This window comes from Panulirus ornatus, chromosome 69 (assembly GCF_036320965.1).
Source record: "Panulirus ornatus isolate Po-2019 chromosome 69, ASM3632096v1, whole genome shotgun sequence".
Taxonomy (NCBI): Eukaryota; Metazoa; Arthropoda; class Malacostraca; order Decapoda; family Palinuridae; genus Panulirus; species Panulirus ornatus.
This window is the reverse complement of record NC_092292.1, coordinates 18,743,573-18,764,370: the sequence shown is the minus strand read 5'-3', so window position 1 is coordinate 18,764,370 and position 20,798 is coordinate 18,743,573. Positions and strand designations below refer to the sequence as shown.

The 20,798-nt window shown below is 42.5% G+C and overlaps 1 protein-coding gene across 4 annotated transcripts in view; it reads right to left on the bottom strand.

Annotated features, from left to right (window-relative positions):
- grh (grainy head) overlaps nt 1-20,798 on the bottom strand; it is a 216,022-nt gene that overhangs the window by 72,588 nt on the left and 122,636 nt on the right. For all 4 annotated transcript variants that reach the window (XM_071660207.1, XM_071660213.1, XM_071660212.1 and 1 more), the window contains exon 4: nt 12,439-12,601. In XM_071660207.1, coding sequence (XP_071516308.1) covers nt 12,439-12,601 — 163 coding nt within the window. The remainder of the gene's footprint in view (nt 1-12,438; nt 12,602-20,798) is intronic.

The following is a 20,798-nucleotide window of genomic DNA, read 5'->3' as shown; positions in this document are numbered from 1 at the left end:
TGTTGTATAATACAGCGCTACATCCGCTGTATTTCCTGGTTAATTAGGTCTCCCGTCCTTCGTTCTCAGATAAGCCTGCCATTGTTTTTGTTTCTAATATGCTTACTCTTCAATCCTTTATCCAGTGGGAGAGAAATCGCCCTGGCGAGCCATAAATTCACGTGGGTTGATTGGGTGACCAGCCATTCTTTGATCAGAATTCGTTGTTTGGATTCTCCTTTCATCTCCTCGCACTCAAAGGCTTACTCGGCTGCGGCGATAATCTATTGGCCAGACCTGCTTTTACCCCCAGATAACCACCATTACCCACCTTCTCGACACACCGGCATCGTTTCCTATATGAGGACCTGGTCTAGCCTGAGACGCCATTGTGCAACTGTGGACATTCGAGTGTTTGCGTCAGGTGTTTGTACTTGCATAACCTTCGTCTCAGCCCGGAAACCTACTCGTCCTGATTGTTAGGAGGGAATCTTCCCTGAGTTCTTCCTAGCCCTGGACCCTTCCCCTCGCTGCCCTTATGGTCAACACAGAACCCTCATTTTATCATCCTACAACTGTTCGCCCACTATGCACAAACCACTTTTCTTTTCTTTTTCAAATCGGCACGGATTCGGCACGGATTCTTCCCTGTGTTCTCGCGGTAGTCCGAGAGATCTACCTTTCTTCTTTTTATCTCCCACGGAAACCTCTCGTGCCCTCTATACTGATCCGTGCCGATATCCCCAACAAAATGATGATTCTCACTTCCTCTCTTTATCAGCCAGATATCCTTCCCGTCCTATCTATCGGTCCAGAACCTCCCTTGCCCTTCTTTATCACTTCGCGCATCTCCCTCCCTTGTTTATCATGCGAGGTCCCTCCCTCACAGTTCTTGCCAGCCTGGAACCCTCGCTACCCCGTATGTTAGCAGTAAGGCCTCTCTCCTCCTCGCCGTCTTTGTCAACACGAAAGTCTCCCGAGCTCTTCTTTCGTTCAGTCCCTAATCCTTACGCGTTTCTCTCCCATTTACTCTATCTACCTCCTTTGTACCCGTGACCATTATCAGGCAGGAACCAGCCTTGCATGCTCTCGCTCTGCATATACCGCTCGTGAAGACAATGTATGAAGGTACCTGACTTTAGCCGCGTCTCTGCCTCGGTCATTTAGCAAGTGGTTACTCTCGTGTACCATTTTTTTTTTTAGTGCTGTCGTTGAGGACAGTGGGTGTGACCAGTTTGTCGTTCCAATTTTAGATTAAGCGCAGTTGTTCGGCTGGTCATGGGGCAGTTTGGGTCCAACGCCGGGGGTCTGGCGAGACGGGACGAATGAGGTCAGACCACAGTGCACTGGACTGGTCAGTAACATTAATTTCCAAATGAATTAAGTTCATTAACCTTTATTCCGAGAAGGAAGGTAAATTTTCTTAACCGTGTCGATGTATTTGCGCCACTCATGTGTAACCAAAGTAAACTTTATGATATAGGTTGTCATATATATATATATATATATATATATATATATATATATATATCAATCCCTATGATGATAACGCAGAGGATCAGAATGTACACGCAACTAAATATCATTCTAACTAGTTTGGTAATACTCCTGTTGAGTTGCCATCCCAAAAATTCCTTGAACATGAATAGGACTTCGTCACCACACACCTCCTCATACCACTGGAGGAGGGTCAAGATGGATCCTTTAACCCTCACAGCCAGAAGAACCTCAAGAAATTATGCAATATGCATCAGCCGAGGTCACGCATAGAGTCAGACTTTATTAGGTGACTCTCTGACCCATTGGGAAAGGCTGATCTTGAGCAAATGTCATGTTTTTTTTTTTCGAGTAAATATTGCCTCAAGTGTACAGTTAGATAGACCTGGGTGTTGCAAGTGTAGTGGTTTTTCATAGACGTCTGCTTGCTGTTGTCTTCCCTGTAAGAAATTTTACGCCACGAATTTCAATGTCTAGACTTAAGTAGAAAGATAAGACCCGAGGCGTCATTACCCTTACGGATGGGTAAGTTTATGAGAAGAGGATGCAGCCGATGCGAGACATCACCAGGTGGCTGAGTGTGGACACAATGACATACAGCATTACTATGGTATAAGTGTAAGAAATCACCCTTTTCTGGTCCTTATTTCTTACTAGTTAGGGATCGAACCCGGCCTGCGTTTTGACACAAGTACCAGTATCCTAAGCCCTCACACCAGTCGACCACAGGAAACTCGAGTAAGGGCGACGGGACAAGTCGTTCAACAGACGACAGACAATGAAAACGACGCTGCCAAACCGTGATATGACCGAAATGTCTTTGCGTTCGTATGTAAAAAGAACATATTCACCCCTCTTCTCTAAACCTCGCACCACCGGCCTGGATGCACCATTATTCACCAACTCGCAAAATTAATATTTTCAAACTCGTTCGTAATCCCAGACGCCCAGAAGTATCTGCTGGAGGAGCTGTGCACACCGAAGCCCTCCGTGTAAACGACACTTCTTCCCCTAACCTCGTCCGTCACAGCTGATCAATATTCTCGGCAGAATATTAATGTCCCAGACCCCAAGCTCAACATGGCCGCCATAATGACCTGTTTGATAACTCAACTCTCGCTCGCCCGTCCGCCACTAGGACGCTGGCGACACGCCACTTGGTCACCTCCTCCAACGGACGCCCTCTACCCTCCTCCTCCTCCTCCTCCTCCCTGCCCCAGGAGTCGTATGTAAGCCCCCTCCCACCAGTCCTAGGGACTCCTATGGCCATCTTTTACTTAGGGACTTATTTTTTGTGGATTTATACCAAGTAGCCAACATGGCTCGGGCAAAAAGCATTCCCCAGTCGACGCCATCTCCAATAAAAACAATGAAAAAGAATGTAGAAATATATTGTGAGAGAAAGAAAGATATTATATTGGTTCATCCTCGTGTGGTTGGTCTTCCTACAGAAACCATGGGAAGCTGCAGCCAGCCATGGAACCTTTAGAAGGTGGATGAACACCTAGGTTGACGGTAGGCCAACTACTGCGTTTATCATTTGAATCCAGAAGGGTCCTCGCAGTTGATTGGCTAGTTATTTGGGCTTTAGGCCAATCAACAGCCAGAGTCAGTAACATCTACAGACTGAAAAAGTCGAAGGCCAAGTCATGAGTAAATTCATGGTCAGCAACGCTAACCACAACCCTATGGAGTGTGCGAGACAATGTGTTCATGGTCTTGAGCAGATTCCGTGTACGTGCGGTAGAAAGGAACCACAGCAGACTAAGCCAGGGAAGGGAATGCGACAGCCTCTGTCGTGTTGGTTAACAGCGTCGCTATCACAACCCTCCCGGCGACACTCCACGTTCAAGGACTCCTTCCTACCTACCAGTTCCTCACCAATTTTTTTTTTTCCTCTAAGGTTATATATTCGCCTTACCTTTATCAGTCAGGTGTGAGACACACTCTCCTCTCCCTCTCCCTCTCTCTCTCTCTCTCTCTCTCTCCTCGCCATTGGGATTTGTGTAGCGTTTATCACCCAGGTCCTCAGTGCACCACCTCCACTAATCCTCACACTCAGCCTTTATCTCTGGAGGACGTGCTCTTAACCCTGGCTCTTGCCCTTCTTTAGTTTACGTCTGGTTAATGTCAGTCACTCGGTCATTTTAGTGTATCTAACTCTGATCGCATGGATTATTTATCTATAGACATTTATTCTTTTTTTTTTTTCGTTCGGCGCACATGTGGCATCTGTCCTTTCCTCTGTATCTTCCGGTAATCGAACCCCAGTTTCCTAGGGAGACGTAGGAAATGTGTGTTGGTGAGCCAGCAGCGTCGTGGAAGACCTGGAGGATACCATCCTGGCCAAAGGAGGCGGAAGGGATTCAGCTATAACTCAGGACTGCCTCGAGACAAATCACCATAGGTAAAAGGGAATCAAATCCTCCTAAGACTTAACTGTCGTGGCTGGAAAAACCGACATCGTGATACTTGATCCCCTTAAGAACATGGTTCATCCCTGAACTTCAGGGACGCTCGCTGTAAGCATAGCCTTGCACTAAAAGCAACACAGGGAAACCTAAGTGCATTTAGTGATTAAACATTTGCGTCTGTCGGAATGATATGTCGAGCAAATAGGTGATTCTGATAAAGGCAATTCGTTACTGAATGCATAAATGTAGTAGTAGTAGATGGCCATATAAACAAGCGAAATCATTATTCGATTAATCACTTTGTCTCAAGTTCGCGGTGGAGGATGCTTGTGTAACGGTGGGGTTGGCGAGAGGACTTGGTCAAAGCTGATTCTGGACTGTCTAGTCTATGGTGAATTCTCATTTAAGTTATAAGTAAACTATATAGTCTCTCTCTCTCTCTCTCTCTCTCTCTCTCTCTCTCTCTCTCTCTCTCTCTCTCTCTCCACACACACATATACTTGCTTTTCCCTCTCTTTTTCTCTCTTGTTGTTTGCACACAACTCTGCTTTGTTAGCTTAATCACTGGAAGAATTAGCTGGAATGTTAGGCTGGTTAGATAAGGAAGCTCATGGTTGCTATTTGTGATTAGTATCGTTGTGTGAAGGGGAGAGAATTATACGTTCGCGTCGCCCCGTCTCCAAACCTTGTATGTATGTACCATGTCTTCGTGTGTGTGTGTGTGTGTGTGTGTGTGTGTGTGTGTGTGCTCGTGTGTGTGTGTGTGTGTGCCGTCATTTGTCCTCATGAGTGGTTTCTGAACACAACACTATAGCCCTTGAGCACAAAGAACCTTTTGGTATGTTGACTTAGCCTTTGATCCTATTACTAAGGATCAGGTCAAAGGCCTCAAGCCATCTATAGTTAAGGGGTAATGCCTTTCTGCTCCTTTGAACCCTTAGCGTCGAGTTCAGGGGTCGTTCCGTCATGCTCAAGGGGCCCGAGATATTTGAAGGCAATTAAAATTCCGATCTCCATCGTGATAAATATCGACTTCGGCAGTGTGAAGATCGCTCACAAGATATCCCTCACACACACACACACACACACTGTACAGAATCCGACCAAGTCCGCCATCCTGGGCGAAACTAACGACCTCCAGACACATACAGATAAACCAAGGCATGAAAAAAAAAATAATGTACATAAGCCCCGTGATCAATCAGACTGTGGGGTCATGTATCTGGTTAAGATGTTTAGCTCTTGACTCGTAAAAGAGGCACTCAAATTTTTATGGCAGTTGCAATACAGGGGGAGGGAGCGTGTCCACTGATATTTCATCGAAGTTATAAAACGGCACAAGTCAGGACGTCACACCAAGAACCACATTCAACACAAATATTTCTCACTCATACCACCTGAAGTATTACCTGGGAATTACGACTACTACTGATACTACTACTACTACTGATACTATTACCACCACTACTACTACTACTGCTACTACTACTACTGATACTATTACCACTACCACTACTTCTGTTACTACTACTACTACTACTGCTACCACTGCTAATACTACTGCTACTACTACTACTACTACTACTCCTCCTACTACAACTACTACTACTACTAAGAATGATAATGATAGTACTGCGATTACTACTATCATTACTAATGCTATAATGATAATAATAATGATTATGATAATGATAATAATGATAATAATAATAATAATGATAATAAGGTAATGAGGATAATGATAATAATGAAAATTATGATAATCCACATTATCATATTCAGTTTTTTCATACACCCATTACAAATCTTCGATCAAATCATCCAGTAGCTAATCATATTTGAATTATCATCATTATCTTTATAATCATCATTATGGATATCATACCTGCTGAATCAGCACAATCACCATTGATAAGAACAAGGATCATAAGTGTACATCACCGAACACTTAACCACAAAAACCCGAGTGTCAGGACTGGTTACATGGCGGGGTTTGGCAGCCCTTGTCTTTCTAGAGCAATTAATCTAAGCAATAAACATGATTTTCATCATCATATAAGTCTCATATTTACTGTTTCACTATCCATAAATATAATGTAAGTTGACACTTTAAAGGTTCTTCTATGACAATATATATATATATATATATATATATATATATATATATATATATATATATATATATATATATATATATATATGAGCAGTGGCAAAATATACTTCTTGTAATTTTCTATATACGATATCATTCACATTGGATACTAAATATTCAAGTATAATACAGTATGGAAATATTATTCATATTATGTACAGATTCAAAGGATAAGTAGAATTATGAATTTCATACCACAGGATGTGAAGCAATACGTTTCCGGTACTGATGAAGAAGAAAAAAATATCTTAATCTAATAAATGAATTTGTCTGAGTAGCAGGGTACATATCTAACCTTCTCTCGGCAAACGAGTTTAAGAACACTCTCATATATATATATATATATATATATATATATATATATATATATATATATATATATATATACACGACTTATGCTTGTCGAAACGATTTCACAAGCGTATTTTTGTGTTTTCTCAAAAGTTAGTGACAAGCCCCCCCCGCCCTTATTTTCTTACTGGCTTTTTTCCTCTTCCTCCATCATCACCTCCCCCTTACATCCCCCTCCCATCCTGTACATGTATGCCCAGGGTGGCGAGGTCTGCGCTGCAGAAGGGTCAGGACGAGTGATATCAACAAGTCGTGCAGGAAATTCAAAAAGTTAAATTGTTCTCAGGTCTTTGTATGCTAGCATTGCTGCTTTGTGCCTTTATGGATATTTAGGAATGGTGTGTGTGTGTGTGTGTGTGTGTGTGTGTGTGTGTGTGTACTCGTTGAATCGCACTTGATCAACTTACAAATGAAAAACCGTTCGTTATGTTGCAGAGTTAGGCATTTGTCCTACAGACATTCAGAACGGTGTATACACGACCAAAGGTCACATGTTAATCATGCACAACTCCCTTACCGAAGTGTTTCTCAGAAATTTTCTGTGTATAAGCTACTTATTTCCAGTCTATGTCACGCATCATGTCCTCCTACTAACACCCTGTGTAACAAGCGAGTTTAAAGCCTGTCTCTCCTTCCTTTTATAGAAAAACTGGATAGTTTCTCATCCACGATATGTTTGTTCAGACAGGATCTAAACGGCAGCATGAATGAACCATTTGGGACGACGTGGCGTCGTGCTTCGAAGCAGGAGGAGCTGTGTCGTTCATGGGGCGTTTATGAAGCAGTGCGGTGTAGTGAACCAGTCCAAAGTTCAGAGAGAGAGAGAGAGAGAGAGAGAGAGAGAGAGAGAGAGAGAGAGAGAGGCAGCCAGGTGATTCATCGCAATATAGTGATTAAGTTAACACACTCCACCCCAGCACCATTCTTCCTAACCCAATCTCTCCCAACATGATCTTGACCCCGCCACCTGCCAGAGCCTGGGGGGGTGAGGGGGAGGTCATAGGTCAGGCTATGCCCCACATGGTTGGAGGGTCGTTATGCCAGGTGGAAAGGCACTGGACGCGAATTCCCTCCTCGCCCACTTCACGTCCGCAACCACAGTCGTTGTACCACTGAACGTATAGACTTTTTTTTTTTTCGCAAAGGCACTGTGCTGTTTCTGAGGGTGTGTTTAGTTTTTGTTGTTCATGTCTGAGCGTTTCTAGAAGAGTGTATGTGTGCGTGTGTGTGTGTAAGAATGGTGTTCTTTACATACATTTAGGTACAGACACTTGTGCACACGAGAGCACAGTTTAGTGCAACACACGATCAGGTAAACCTATGAGTACACAAGAGGGGTTGCCTTGTCTTGATCTTTGGATTATATACAGTTAAACCATCTGGGTTTATCACCGAGGTTTACACACAATGTTTTAAGTCTGTCAACTCCAAGCCTACAAGACCAACTCCAAGTCTCCACGCAGCATCAAGGTTTATACTGGTTTATACTAGATATGTGTAACTTTCTAGTTATTTTGATTTTATCTTACAAACTAATGCTTATTGCCGAGATGAAAGCTATCTCTCAATCAGGGAAATCAGAGAGGACTCTGTTTTTCTTGTAGGATTATAGTGTTTTTTTTTTTTTTTCATCTTTAGATCTTTAATTAGAGAAAAGATTTTAGACGGTTTGGGGAAGAGGTCAAGTCTCTTCCTGGGAAATCATGTAACAATACAAAGTTGAATGCAACACGGAGAAAATTTCTCGCAGAGGGAGAAAAAACATCTGTGGCTTCGAACAGTTGTGAAAAAAAACCTCTTCTTTTTTATTTCGATCATTTGGTATTAACTTTTTTTATGCCTTTCTATGACATTTGATTCTCCCTGACCCACTGGAATGATGCCCGTCGAAGTGATGTAAAGTTGCATTAAGTTTTGGCTGAACAACACCAACAAGTGCAGGGAACCCTCAAGAATTTCTCTCTCCAGACTCGTGGGAGTTTATTGCTTAGCTGGAGAGTTCTCAACCTCCCGATGGTAGATAGGAGGAGGAGAAGGAGGAAGAGGAGGAGGAAGAGGATGAGGAATTGGAGGTTCAAGAACCTACAAGACTAATCCTGCTATAAGCTGGCACTAACCTCAATCACTGAGGTTAGTTATGAGACTTTCTCTAGTCTACCCAGGAGGAGGAGGAGGAGGAGGAGGAGGAGGCGGTGGAGAATTATTATTCTTGAACAACTCAATAAACTTATTCAGTGATTTAAGATCTCATTGGATGAAGGACGAACGCGATTCAGTCGTTCATTTGAGAATCAAAAGAGGTTTTGATTCTTCGTTGCCTTTTGAGTCTAAGGCACAATCAGCACGATAGACAGTAACCCTCTGGTACCTAAAGGTAGATACAGCACTCAGTCACCAGAAGGCCAAAGACACTACTGCCTTTTGGAACATTCGTCTCGATTATATATTCATATAATCATAAGCAATGCTATTATTACTATCATTATTCTTGTTTCTATTATCAGAATAATCATCCTTTTTATGATCATTATCATATCATTATCATTATTGTTATTATTATCATTAGTCATAATCAGTACTGGTATTATCCAAATTTATTAACATGCTATTGTTCTAATACTCATCTAACCTCCCTAATGTAAACCATACCATCATCATAGTCATTACCATAACCGTATCTATCATCATCGCCATAATTATCATCATCATCATTGCTGTTACGTAAGTCGAAATGGAGAGGCGTCTGTTCATGAACAATGGAGACGCCTGTAACCTGATCCCTGACACCTGTGGGAACTGTCCTTTAGTGTGTGTGTGTGTGTGTGTGTGTGTGTGTGTGTGTGTGTTGGTCATGGGAACTCATTACCATAACCCATTTCAACCTATGTAGGCCTTTTAGAGCGTCTTGGGTAAATACTTTCATATTCTTTTTTTTTTCACTATATTTTCATGCTTACAGGAAGGATAAAGTTTATTGGTCAGATATACCCTGACGGAGGCTACCACCTCCAGAGGAAGGTGAGAGAAAACAGAGAACAGCAAGTGGAACAACGTAAGGAACCAGTGATTCTCACTAGATGAAATAAAGAGATAGTCTCCACTAGATGAAATAAAGAGATAGTCTCCACTAGATGAAATAAAGAGATAGTCTCCACTAGATGAAATAAAGAGATAGGTTTCCTCTAGGTGAAATAAAGAGATAGTCTCCACTAGATGAAATAAAGAGATAGTTTCCACTAGGTGAAATAAAGAGATAGTCTCCACTAGATGAAATAAAGAGATAGTTTCCACTAGGTGAAATAAAGAGATGGTCTCCACTTGAGAATTCGTCTGTATGGCGTCACCAACTGGGGAATGGCTAAGACTTTTTTTGGTAACTTTATACTTAGTCATGTAAACAAGACATGTCAGAGGGGATTGCCAGCCCCACCTACAAACGTCAGCTGTGCAGTAAATCATATAAACTTGATCTATCTTTGTATTTGCAAGATGATGTTTGTTTGATACTTTTTTCTTTCTTTTTTGCTTTTCAATAATGTGGATCCAAGTTCTCACCTGTCGAAGATATTGTTGATCTCATCAATGGCTAGGGATTCCCAAAGACACCTGTGGTTTCCTACACCTTCTCATCCCTCCTCTTTCTCTCTCTCTCTCTCTCTCTCTCTCTCTCTCTCTCTCTCTCTCTCTCTCTCTCTCTCTTATATATACATATGTACTTTAATCCCAACATACGCCCTGTGTATGTGTGTATATATATACATACAACCCTCCACCCCTGGTAGACTTTAAGTATGCTCTCCACGTCTTGGCGAGATCCAAGTCGGGCAAGACGGTACACCATCCAGTCACAAACAATTAGCTGGACCATAGTCACTTGCCACACGGAGGGGTAGGGCGGGGCAGGGATGGGCAGGGAGGTGTCTGGAGGTATTTGGTGATGGAGCAGGGAAGCCAGGTGCTGCAGGACGTAGAATATAGATGTCTAGGGTCATGTATGTTTGTGTTCGATGGTTGGGGGGAAAAAATATATGTATGGAGGGATTGCGAAATCAGAATGAAGAGAGGAGATAACGAATTGTGGTTCGCTCCAGTGGCTGTGGGTGGATTGTGAGGAGAGAGAGAGAGAGAGAGAGAGAGAGAGAGAGAGAGAGAGAGAGAGAGAGAGAGAGAGAGAGAGGCGTTGGAGCGGTGGAAGGCAGAGAGTGACCCAGACGATCCTGTCCCACAGCGATGAGTAATGGCGAGGATATACGCGTCTACAGCTGTGGTAATACATCACTCATGAGGCGCATCAGGTGACCGGTGAGTCAGGAGTGTGGATGAATCAGGTATGCGGTGAATCAATGATGATGATGATGAGTTGGAATTGCCTGATACTTCTTTTTTTTTTCTTTACGAATCAAGAATGCAATGACCTATTTGTGTAGAAAGGGGAATGAAGTTCTACGCTCGTAGGGTCGCCATGTCTTGAGGTGTCTGAGTCACACTGCTTAAGCTTTTGTAAGCTTCAGTATTCACGTATTCCCTTCGTCTTATGCTCGGATACTATGAAAATATTTCTTTACATCTTCCCTAACAAAGTTTCTTGTTTAATCTGTTGTCTTCGACTTATCTTTTAATACTTCGAAGAACTGTTTGCTGGCGACATTATCAAACTGGTTTCGAAACTTGAAGGCCATTGTGAAGTCAACCCTTACTCCTCTCATGGGTAGCAAATTCATGGACTGTGTGTGTGTGTGTGTGTGTGTGTGTGTGTGTGTGTGTGTGTGCGTGTGTGTGTGTGCGTGTGTGTGTGTGTGTATGTGTGTGTGTGTGTGTGTTGTGAATCGTATATGTGGGATATCAGCATGCCAGGGAATATCTACCGCTGCCTCGTACGAAATCCCCTCACGAAAGTACAGGTTTTACGAAAACTTTGTAATATAACGATGTAAACGTAAACGCACATCATTACAAAATGGATCAAGAATACACACAACACTTGCTAGACCTCCTGAACAAGTGTCGTACCGTCGTGGTCAAGTGTCTTACCGTCATGGTCAAGTGTCGTACCGTCATGGTCAAGTGTCGTACCGTCATGGTCAAGTGTCGTACCGTCATGGTCAGGTGTCGTACCGTCGTGCTGAAGGGATTATCAAACTTGCCGAGCGTAAGCAAGTTTGTTCCAAATAAACAAACCTGTTCGTTTAGCAACAACAACAACGGTAACAAAGAACTGCATCATTGAACGAATGTAACTTGTCCCTAACAAGCCATCAGCAAGCAAGGCTTCCTCCCTGACTCTCTCTCTCCACCAGCGGTTATCACCCTGCCACAACACACAACCCTACCGACCCCAGGCGGCCGTGCATAGTGAAAACAAAACCCAGATTCAATCTCAGGTTGGGTTCCCGGGTGACCGCAAGGGAGGGGGGGGTGGCAAGACCCTGTTTCCGGCCAGTGATATGCGTGGGATATGACTGCCACCCGAGCTGCCGCTAGCGGCTGCGACCGCCTCCCTGCGGTAGGCGGAGTCTTGCTTGTTCCTTATCTTCCTCGAGATCATGAAGATATCTTTTTAGTTATCTCTGGTCGCAGCCATGTTACACACTCGGGGACTGAGTGAAGGATACATAGATCAATATATCTAAACCCATCACCAGTTCCAGAACGTCACCTTACTGAAGACAGTTTCCAAGCATGATAAACAAACACGAGGGAACCACAAGCAAACGTCAGGAACCAGTGAGGCAAACAGGCCACTCCAAGCACATTCCTCACTCGTCCTCTGCTATTTATTCCATATCTGATTTCCTTTCGGCACTGTCACATTTTTGACATTTGCAACTTTTCGTATAAATAATAAACTCATGCATATGGATGTGAACGATTTATATATATATATATATATATATATATATATATATATATATATATATATACTCCTTACCTACATATCCTTAATAGGAACGCCAAGACCCAAACAACATTCTTAACATACCGTCTCACACCCACACCGACCTCTCCACCGCGACATTGTCCCCTGCAGGAGTTCGCACTACCTACCTTAACTGTGCCGGTCTTCAGGGGCTTCTCAGGGTCGTGGATGTACTCCATGGTGATGCCGTAGAACTGACCCTTGTTGATGTAGGTTATACGGTCGTCCTCCCGGCGCTGTGAGGTGGAGATGGGCGTCTCGAGGTGGTACTTGAAGCCATATTGGTTGACGCTGAGGAGAAGGAGTGAAGAATGGGGGTATGGTTAATGTATTCTTGTATTCTGCACAGTCAGAATCACATGAGATTCTAAACTATAAATGTCATTCAAGAGGGAATAAAGTGCATTTAAAATACTTGCGTAAAAAAACATTTACAACGGAGAGTAACATACATATTTACAATGCTCAGTGAAATGCATGATTACAGACTTCAGGCCAATTGCATAACACTGAAGGGAATATCTTTGGTGCATCTTTCATGGATATCTGTAGTAACCATGATTGTGCTATAAGCAATAAGATGATACGGAGAAGGGAGAGGAGGCTTCAGCATATTTGATATTCTAAACTACAGCATTAAATGCACTTTCAGGATAATTCAGAGGAACACAAAAAGCTGTATACATACATTTGCAATGATAAATATAACAATGTCACTACAGAATATACAGCTGTGGCTACAGTTACAATCACAGGACAGAATGGGAAGAAGGGAAGGGTTAGGGCAGAGGTGATGATGACCTAGTGACCTGACCTGTGTTTATGGGGGCTCGTGACCCGTGCTTGTGAAGGGCATGACCCTTGATAGTCCAGGTCGTGGAACGTAGCGGAACGACTGTTTGTACAAAGCAAGATGGAAAAAGGAAGTGGGCGACCCCAGGACGAAGCGAAGGGAGAGGAAAATGGGGAGAACATGTGATATAAGAAAGTGAGAAGAGAGGTGATCACACAAGATCATTTCTGACGTGACCAGTCGGCAGGCGGTCCGCGGATTCAGTGCTGGTTAGAGATTTCTCCTTGAGAGAGAGAGAGAGAGAGAGAGAGAGAGAGAGAGAGAGAGAGAAGAGAGAGAGAGCGTACCCAAGAGCGTTTATCAGAAATATTCGCCCCGAATCATTACCATGAGTCACACGTACCTATCTCAATTTCGGACCGAAGTTTAGGGAAATAATAGTTCATGATCAAACCCTTTTTTTTTTTCCTCCTGGTGTTCCTCTTTTTACCTCTTCGTGCCTGGCTTGCGTAAGGCATTCTTTTTCACGCACGTTGAACAAAAACCTTTAATCGTTAATCGCATTAGAAACGTATACGGTTGCCCGTTCGACGATGTTTTCAGTCGTAGTTTTAGAGTTCCGTTCTATGTGAATGAAGCTGCTTCACCCCTGCCGCAGGTTCGACTCTCCCTCAGAGCGCTGCGTCCGGTCCGGTACTTTCATACACCTACATCAAGTACTTTGATCATCAAACAATGAGATGAATCAGCTCGAACCAATAAATATAATTAGGTATAAGTATAATTGACTGCTTTAGAGCGAAGGGAGTCCTCGACGCGGTTATTTCTACCCATTCATAGGTGACGATACAAGTGTGATTAGGGCGTGACCACTTACCACACACACACACACACACACACACACACACACACAAAGCCGCAAGCCACACGCAACAACAACTCTATCTACAATCCCTCTGCCCCCATACAGTGATATAAGCAAGGTCCCCTGCCCAGGTATGGATGTCAGGGAATTGCTCTCATAATGGACCAATTACCTGACCACCATATAAGCCCCTGGGCTGATGGTCGTGCCTCGCTAACGTGGACTTCATTACTCGTGCATGGAGCCCAGGTTGATCTCTATCTCCTCTTCATCAACACAAGGGACAGAAACACTGTGTTGCGCTGCGGGTAATACAAACAACACCAGAGGTACGACAGCGTTCTTCTTGCATTAATCACAGATCGACTGGTTTCTGATGCTTCTTCCATGACGAGGACAGAGAGTCAGGAAAATTGATGGGCTTAGAAACTATTCGTGTTCTAGATGAAAATATATTGGCTTTGAACTTATACATGTTGGGGCTGCTATTCAAGGTAAAAATAAAGTGTGGTAATAAAAAACGTATCTCATTATATATAGATAATTTCCATTATCGAGGAAGGGTAAAGCAATGTCACTTCACCTGTATAGTGCCATGGTTTTGATCTCATTCCTCTATGTAGAGCTGCTATTCATCCGTCCTTACACACAGACAGACAGACAGCCACATATCTCTCCTCCTCCCACTAGACGTATGGATCACATCCTCCTGTCCCTCCTTGTGTTACGGCTCATAAATCCCTCACTCCCACTTGCCATATCTTTATCCCTCTTATAGAGAGAGAAAGAGTCATGTCTGCCAAGCCTCTGAATGAGGCTGGGGGGTCATATCTTTCTCTCATATATAAAGACCATCTCTCTCTCTCTCTCTCTCTCTCTCTCTCTCTCTCTCTCTCTCTCTCTCTCTGTATTAACACACATACACACACACAACACAAACACACACACACACATTCTCTCTCTCTCTCTCTCTCTCTCTCTCTCTCTCTCTCTCTCTCTCTCAGATCTCAACTCCAAATCTCTCTTTTTCACAGTCTCAGCTCCTCGAAGATATAATAACCTGGCACCATCTCGCCTCCTTCAGGACTGGAAGGTGAGGCTTGGGATGGTAACGTTCACTCGTGACCATTGGCAATGGTAAGTAGGGTTTTATTACACGCACGAAATATGAGTCAACTTACGACCTAAGTAATGAAGTTGTAAGGTAAGGACATTTATGAGTCAGGGTTATGATAAACACTCACGCAGGCTTGGTTTTAGAGATGATTTTTGTGGAAAAAGGAGCGACCTTGTTTGAGAAATGTATTAGCGCCAGTCGGAAGTTTGGACGAGAGGAGGAGGAGGAGGAGGAGGCCGGGAAGCAATCGGTGCCTCGCTTCATTCTTGCCTCATTGTGGTTCATCATATAACCTTCTCCGTGGACTTGCCCTCATAAACTCAAGCCTCACGTAATTCCACACCTCCTCTCTCTCTCTCTCTCTCTCTCTCTCTCTCTCTCTCTCTCTCTCTCTCTCTCTCTCTCGTGCCAGAAACCCCAGTTGTCATTTCTTTTATGAAAGATATCAAACATTTTTTTTTTATTTCTTCTAGTGAGTGAAGACCCTATAGCGCTCCTGATCATTACAGCGAAGCGAACTTCCGCCTCTGGGAAGACTAAAAGGTCCACGACGCTTCTCTATAATTACAAAACAAATCACTGTAAATTGCCGGTGCTCTGGAGGCTATAATTGAAAACTATAACTATTATCAGGCTAACACATCCTGTTTGACTAGCTATGCCAAAAAAAAAAAAAAGAGAAAAAACATTGAATATCTAGAACAGAATACCAATGAGAATCGAGACAATATCTACATAATGGATTGAAATCCTTTTTTCTTTCTTTTCTTTTTTTTTACGTAGGTTCAGAACCCTTCAATTTCTAATTCTAATCACCGCGCATGTAGGTGGAACGTCTGGCCTACCAGTGGGCTTAGGCAATGACATGATCAAAGGAGCCATTGCTTCGGTAGCCCCAAGGTTCACTAGATGTTCCCTCTCACGTCCTGATGAGGTGATCGCCTCCTTTTGTCTACGGCAGTATGTTAAGACCCCAGAGAGAGAGAGAGAGAGAGAGAGAGAGAGAGAGAGAGAGAGAGAGAGAGAGAGAGAGAGAGAATCACACACAGTTCCAGCAACAATCGGTACAGATTCTTATCGGCGGGCGAAAATTTGTTCAAATTACCATTCCCTCTATGGTCGAGGTAGTCAGAGTAAGATATTGTAAATTGGACAGAAGTGAATCACTCGTTTGTGCTGCAACACTTTTTTTTTTTGCCCCCATGTTGTTGTCCGCAGACCTACCTATGGTTACAAAAATTATGCCATTTCTTTTTTTTCTAAGAATTTTTCAGAAGACTGGTAAAGGGTTCTCATTTCGCTGTACGTTCCTGTGATATGTTAAGAGGCGAAAGAGAACAACATGGGGTGACGGGATGTGAAGAAAGATATCATATTCAAAGATCTCAGTTCCAATGATGCCTGCGCTCCAATCAGGAGAAGGGGACTGATGGACTCCTTTCGAGCGAGAAGGTCCTTGACGAGAGAGTGGGCTTAGTCTTCGCCCTTTGACGTTGATACAACCTCGCCCAAGTGACTTTTCACTCGAGGTGTAACCGCTTGCAGGCAAGTCCAACAACCTCTCTCTCTCTCTCTCTCTCTCTCTCTCTCTCTCTCTCTCTCTCTCTCTCTCTCTCTCTGTCATGGAAAGTGAAATAATCATATCTGTCAGAGGAGTGACCAGGGAAGCAGCCGTTTATCAGGTGATGACAGCACACACATATCTCTCTCTCTCTCTCTCTCTCTCTCTCTCTCTCTCTCTCTCTCTCTCTCTCTCTCTATGAAATTGCATAAAAAAAGGTCGGGTCGGATACGACGAGAGAAAATTTGATTTATGAGACAGTGATAATCAGTTTCATGAATATATTATGAACAGATATTGAAATTTAATTTTTCAACACGAAAGCAAAGACACACACACACACACACACACACACACACACACACACACACACACCTGGAAATGATTGCTGATGATGCCAAGGTCATCAAGGATGGAGGAAAAGGGGAGGTGAGTTGCATCAGCTAACCTAACCTAAGCTAGACGAACTCCAGACTTAGTCTGATGAACAGTTAATGAAATTCAACCTAAGTAAATTCAAAATGTAATGCGGTTGGGATACAGTGAAAGATGACCTTGACATAGATATAATCTGATACGAAACAAGTTACAGGAATCCGTGTATGACAGGGACTTGGGAGTCGACATTATCCCTCTAACCTGGAGCCAAATGTCTCATCTTTTTAGCTAACGCACTTCAAGATGGACAGAGAACTGATAGATAAGGTCTAGAGGAAGGCGACAAAGAAATTAAGAAAAACTGAGTTATAGGGAAAGGTTAGAGAACATACATATGTCCAATATTGAAGAAAGAGGAGTTCGGTACGACTTGATCACAACCTTTAAGTTTTTTGATAACCAGTTTGTGAGAACAACTGACGGTTCTTCAAAAAAGATATGAGGATAGGACAACAAGGGGTAATTACATGGAATTCAAGTAAGACCTTGTGTCAGGTTGACGTAAAGGATTGGATTCACAGCTTAAGAGTATTGGATGAATGGCATATACTGAGTGACGAAAATATACAGAAGTTTAGAAAGTTGTGTTTGATGGTGAAAGTCCAAGAGATGTGGAGGTCTTACGAGTCCAGAACTTCCACGCAACGTTCAAATAATTTTTAGATACGCACTCTATACAAATTCCCATTTCCTGATATCAAATAGAGAAAAAAACCCCACACATGATACATTAGAATACTAAATATTCAAATGAATTTTTTTTTTGAAGGGGGTCAATTATTTTCAGCGATTAATGTACCGTACCGTGACGTCATTTTCTTTTATTTGGTTTGTCGAGGTTAATAGTTTTGTAATTAGGCATAATCACAGACTCATAATCTCTCCTGGGGAGGTAGATAATCAGAGGGCAATTATCCGTCCATTATAACAGAGCCAGTAAAAGTCATATTGGCGAATGGGATCTTCCGCCCACCTCTTGGGCTTGGTGTATGCAAAACTGGATTACAATCACAAGCCATAAAGCGAAAATCTAATGGCTCCAACTAGGCTGGCTGTGGAGCGTGCAATACCACCGATTCTCTCATACCTCCCATGACCACTTGTTTCTCAGCTGGGGGTTAAGGCACCCCCCGATCCCCTAGACCCGCTCTTGTCCATTTATATATGGAGAAATGGGCCGTGTGTTCAAAGCGTCATTGGGCCCAAGATTCACACACACACCCACCCACCCACACACACACACACGCACGCTTCTCTTCCAGTGACTCAAGTCACTAGATCGTCTTCGGCTGCATGGCATCTGAAGCAACCTATCTGCCTCCCTACTTTAAGACACTATCTCTAAATCTCTGCTCTGCCTCCACTAACACAAACAGCCGCGAAAACACCCAGTCGTTTATCGCTGCTTGCGTGCCCTTTGTGATGAAAAAAAAAGACGAAAAAGAAATCTATTACGTCTAGCAAAGGATTTACTTGCAAAAGAAAGATGAAGAGAACGATTTCATGATCTTGAAATATTGGCTCTGTTTTTATCGTCCGGAACATCACTTTTAAAGACTGAAATGTTTTAGATGATATTCGAACTGCGAAGACCGGCACTGAACAAATGTAAAAGAATTATCTGGACTATCTATTTTGCAAGGGATTATACGAGTCAAGCAATATTTTGGAGTCAGGTTCAATAACATGGGCAATTTGGGCTTTGGCTTTGAATATCGTGCAATATACCGAACACACGAGAGTCAGTGATCCTTGGTCTCCAACACGTTCCAACAATGTAAACACAATACGTCACTAAAGAGGTGATCATATGCTGGTTCAACGTCGACACAATGATCAACATTGTAGCGAAGATGAGCCATTGGCAATACATTCCATCAGGTCCATACAACATGAGAGGTAAGATCCAGAAGAACCACTTTGGACGGAGATGAACAGATACCATTTGAATGAGGCATTCTATCAAAACATTAGGTTTTTCCCCTCCTCCTTAGGAGCGAATCTACGAAATTGCTTTACTGTCTCCACACCACCATAATTCTCATCAAACACTTGGGCAAAAACATCAATTAATTCAATTAACTTGGACTCAAGTCATGCCCAGGATGCTAATGACATACCAGCATACTGGATAATTACAGGACTTAATCGTCTGGAAGTATCATATAATTGAAATTCTTACCTGAGTGATACCATTACTGGGGTCATGTTTATCATTCAAGGTTCAGGGAACGATGATGCTACGCTTGTGAACAAGGCAATATCTGTCGAAGCATCATAAAACCTATGCATATATATATATATATATATATATATATATATATATATATATATATACACGATTCATTTTCATTTTCTGTTTAAAGATCATTCTGTCATATCTTTTTTGTTCCAGTCTTATCGACCGAATATCTTACACGAACTTCAAATCAGAATCATTTCCTTCCGTCCATTAACGAAATACATATAAACACAGAACATAACCATCCCTCTGAATGATGTTATACGATTACTAGAAGCGTTTGATAAGCGTATTACGCTTATACACCGAGACTTATCAACCCAGGACTGAGATATGTGCTGCGGGGTGGAATTTTAGTCTTGTGATCCTACCGCTGCTGCTAGCAGTGTCTATTCCCGTGGGGAGTAGGAGTAGGAGGAGGAGGAGGAGGAGGAGGAGGAGCAGCAGCAGGCAAGGCATGGCAGGCCGAACCCCACGCACGCAGAAGCGCCTTCACCTTATACCGTCCGTTGGTACGCTGGGTGATCCATCACCCCACACTGGCAGCCTGAGTTATTGCCCCCTTCCCTTCAGACCACGCCTGCAATGCTGTTGACTCCCTCCCTCCTTACCTCCATCTCTTTCTCTACACTCCTCACCTCAAGACTTACAAGAGTCTTAGTGAAAAACACGAGACGAGTCTGTATACCATGTCTTGGGTTTTTGAATTAATGTAGTATGTGTGTGTGTGTGTGTGTGTGTGTGTGTGTGTAGTTGACCTCTTGGTATTAACTCTTACTAGATTATTTAAAAAGTAGTTTAGTTTTTTGGTGTGTTCCTTGGTACTAGAGTTGGCTTTATGTCATGATATTTGCATATAAATCTAATTAATTGTCCCTATATTTGGTTAGTGGCTTGTGCTACACAATAATGATTGCAACGCCAATTCAGTGATTAGAATATCATCGCGTGTTTGTATATATATATATATATATATATATATATATATATATATATATATATATATATATATATATATATATATATATATTTAAAATGCCTTATATTATCATTTTCACAAAATTAATGAGGATGATTTAATTGTAGTTCAACGATAAAAATCTGGCATATGAATGGTATGGCGGGTGTATATGTCTGCATGTATCCAGTTTTTATGACATTCCGACACAGGTTAGCAACAATGAATAAAGACGTGGTTCTCAAGCATGAAATATTCCATTTTTTTTTTCTCTATCACTGTCGAGTTTTACAGAAGCCACACACACAAACAAAAACTCAGTGTAAACCACTGCATATAGCTACTCTGGTTTATGTAATCATACTGGGCAACGCTCATTTACGTCAGATGTGATGATGGATACATGGGCTGGTTTCCCTGAGTTTATTTTTGATTATCTTCGTAAAGAAGGGTTGAGGTATTCGTCCTAGAATATATAATAATTCCCATAATCAATACTTGTGATAATATTTGA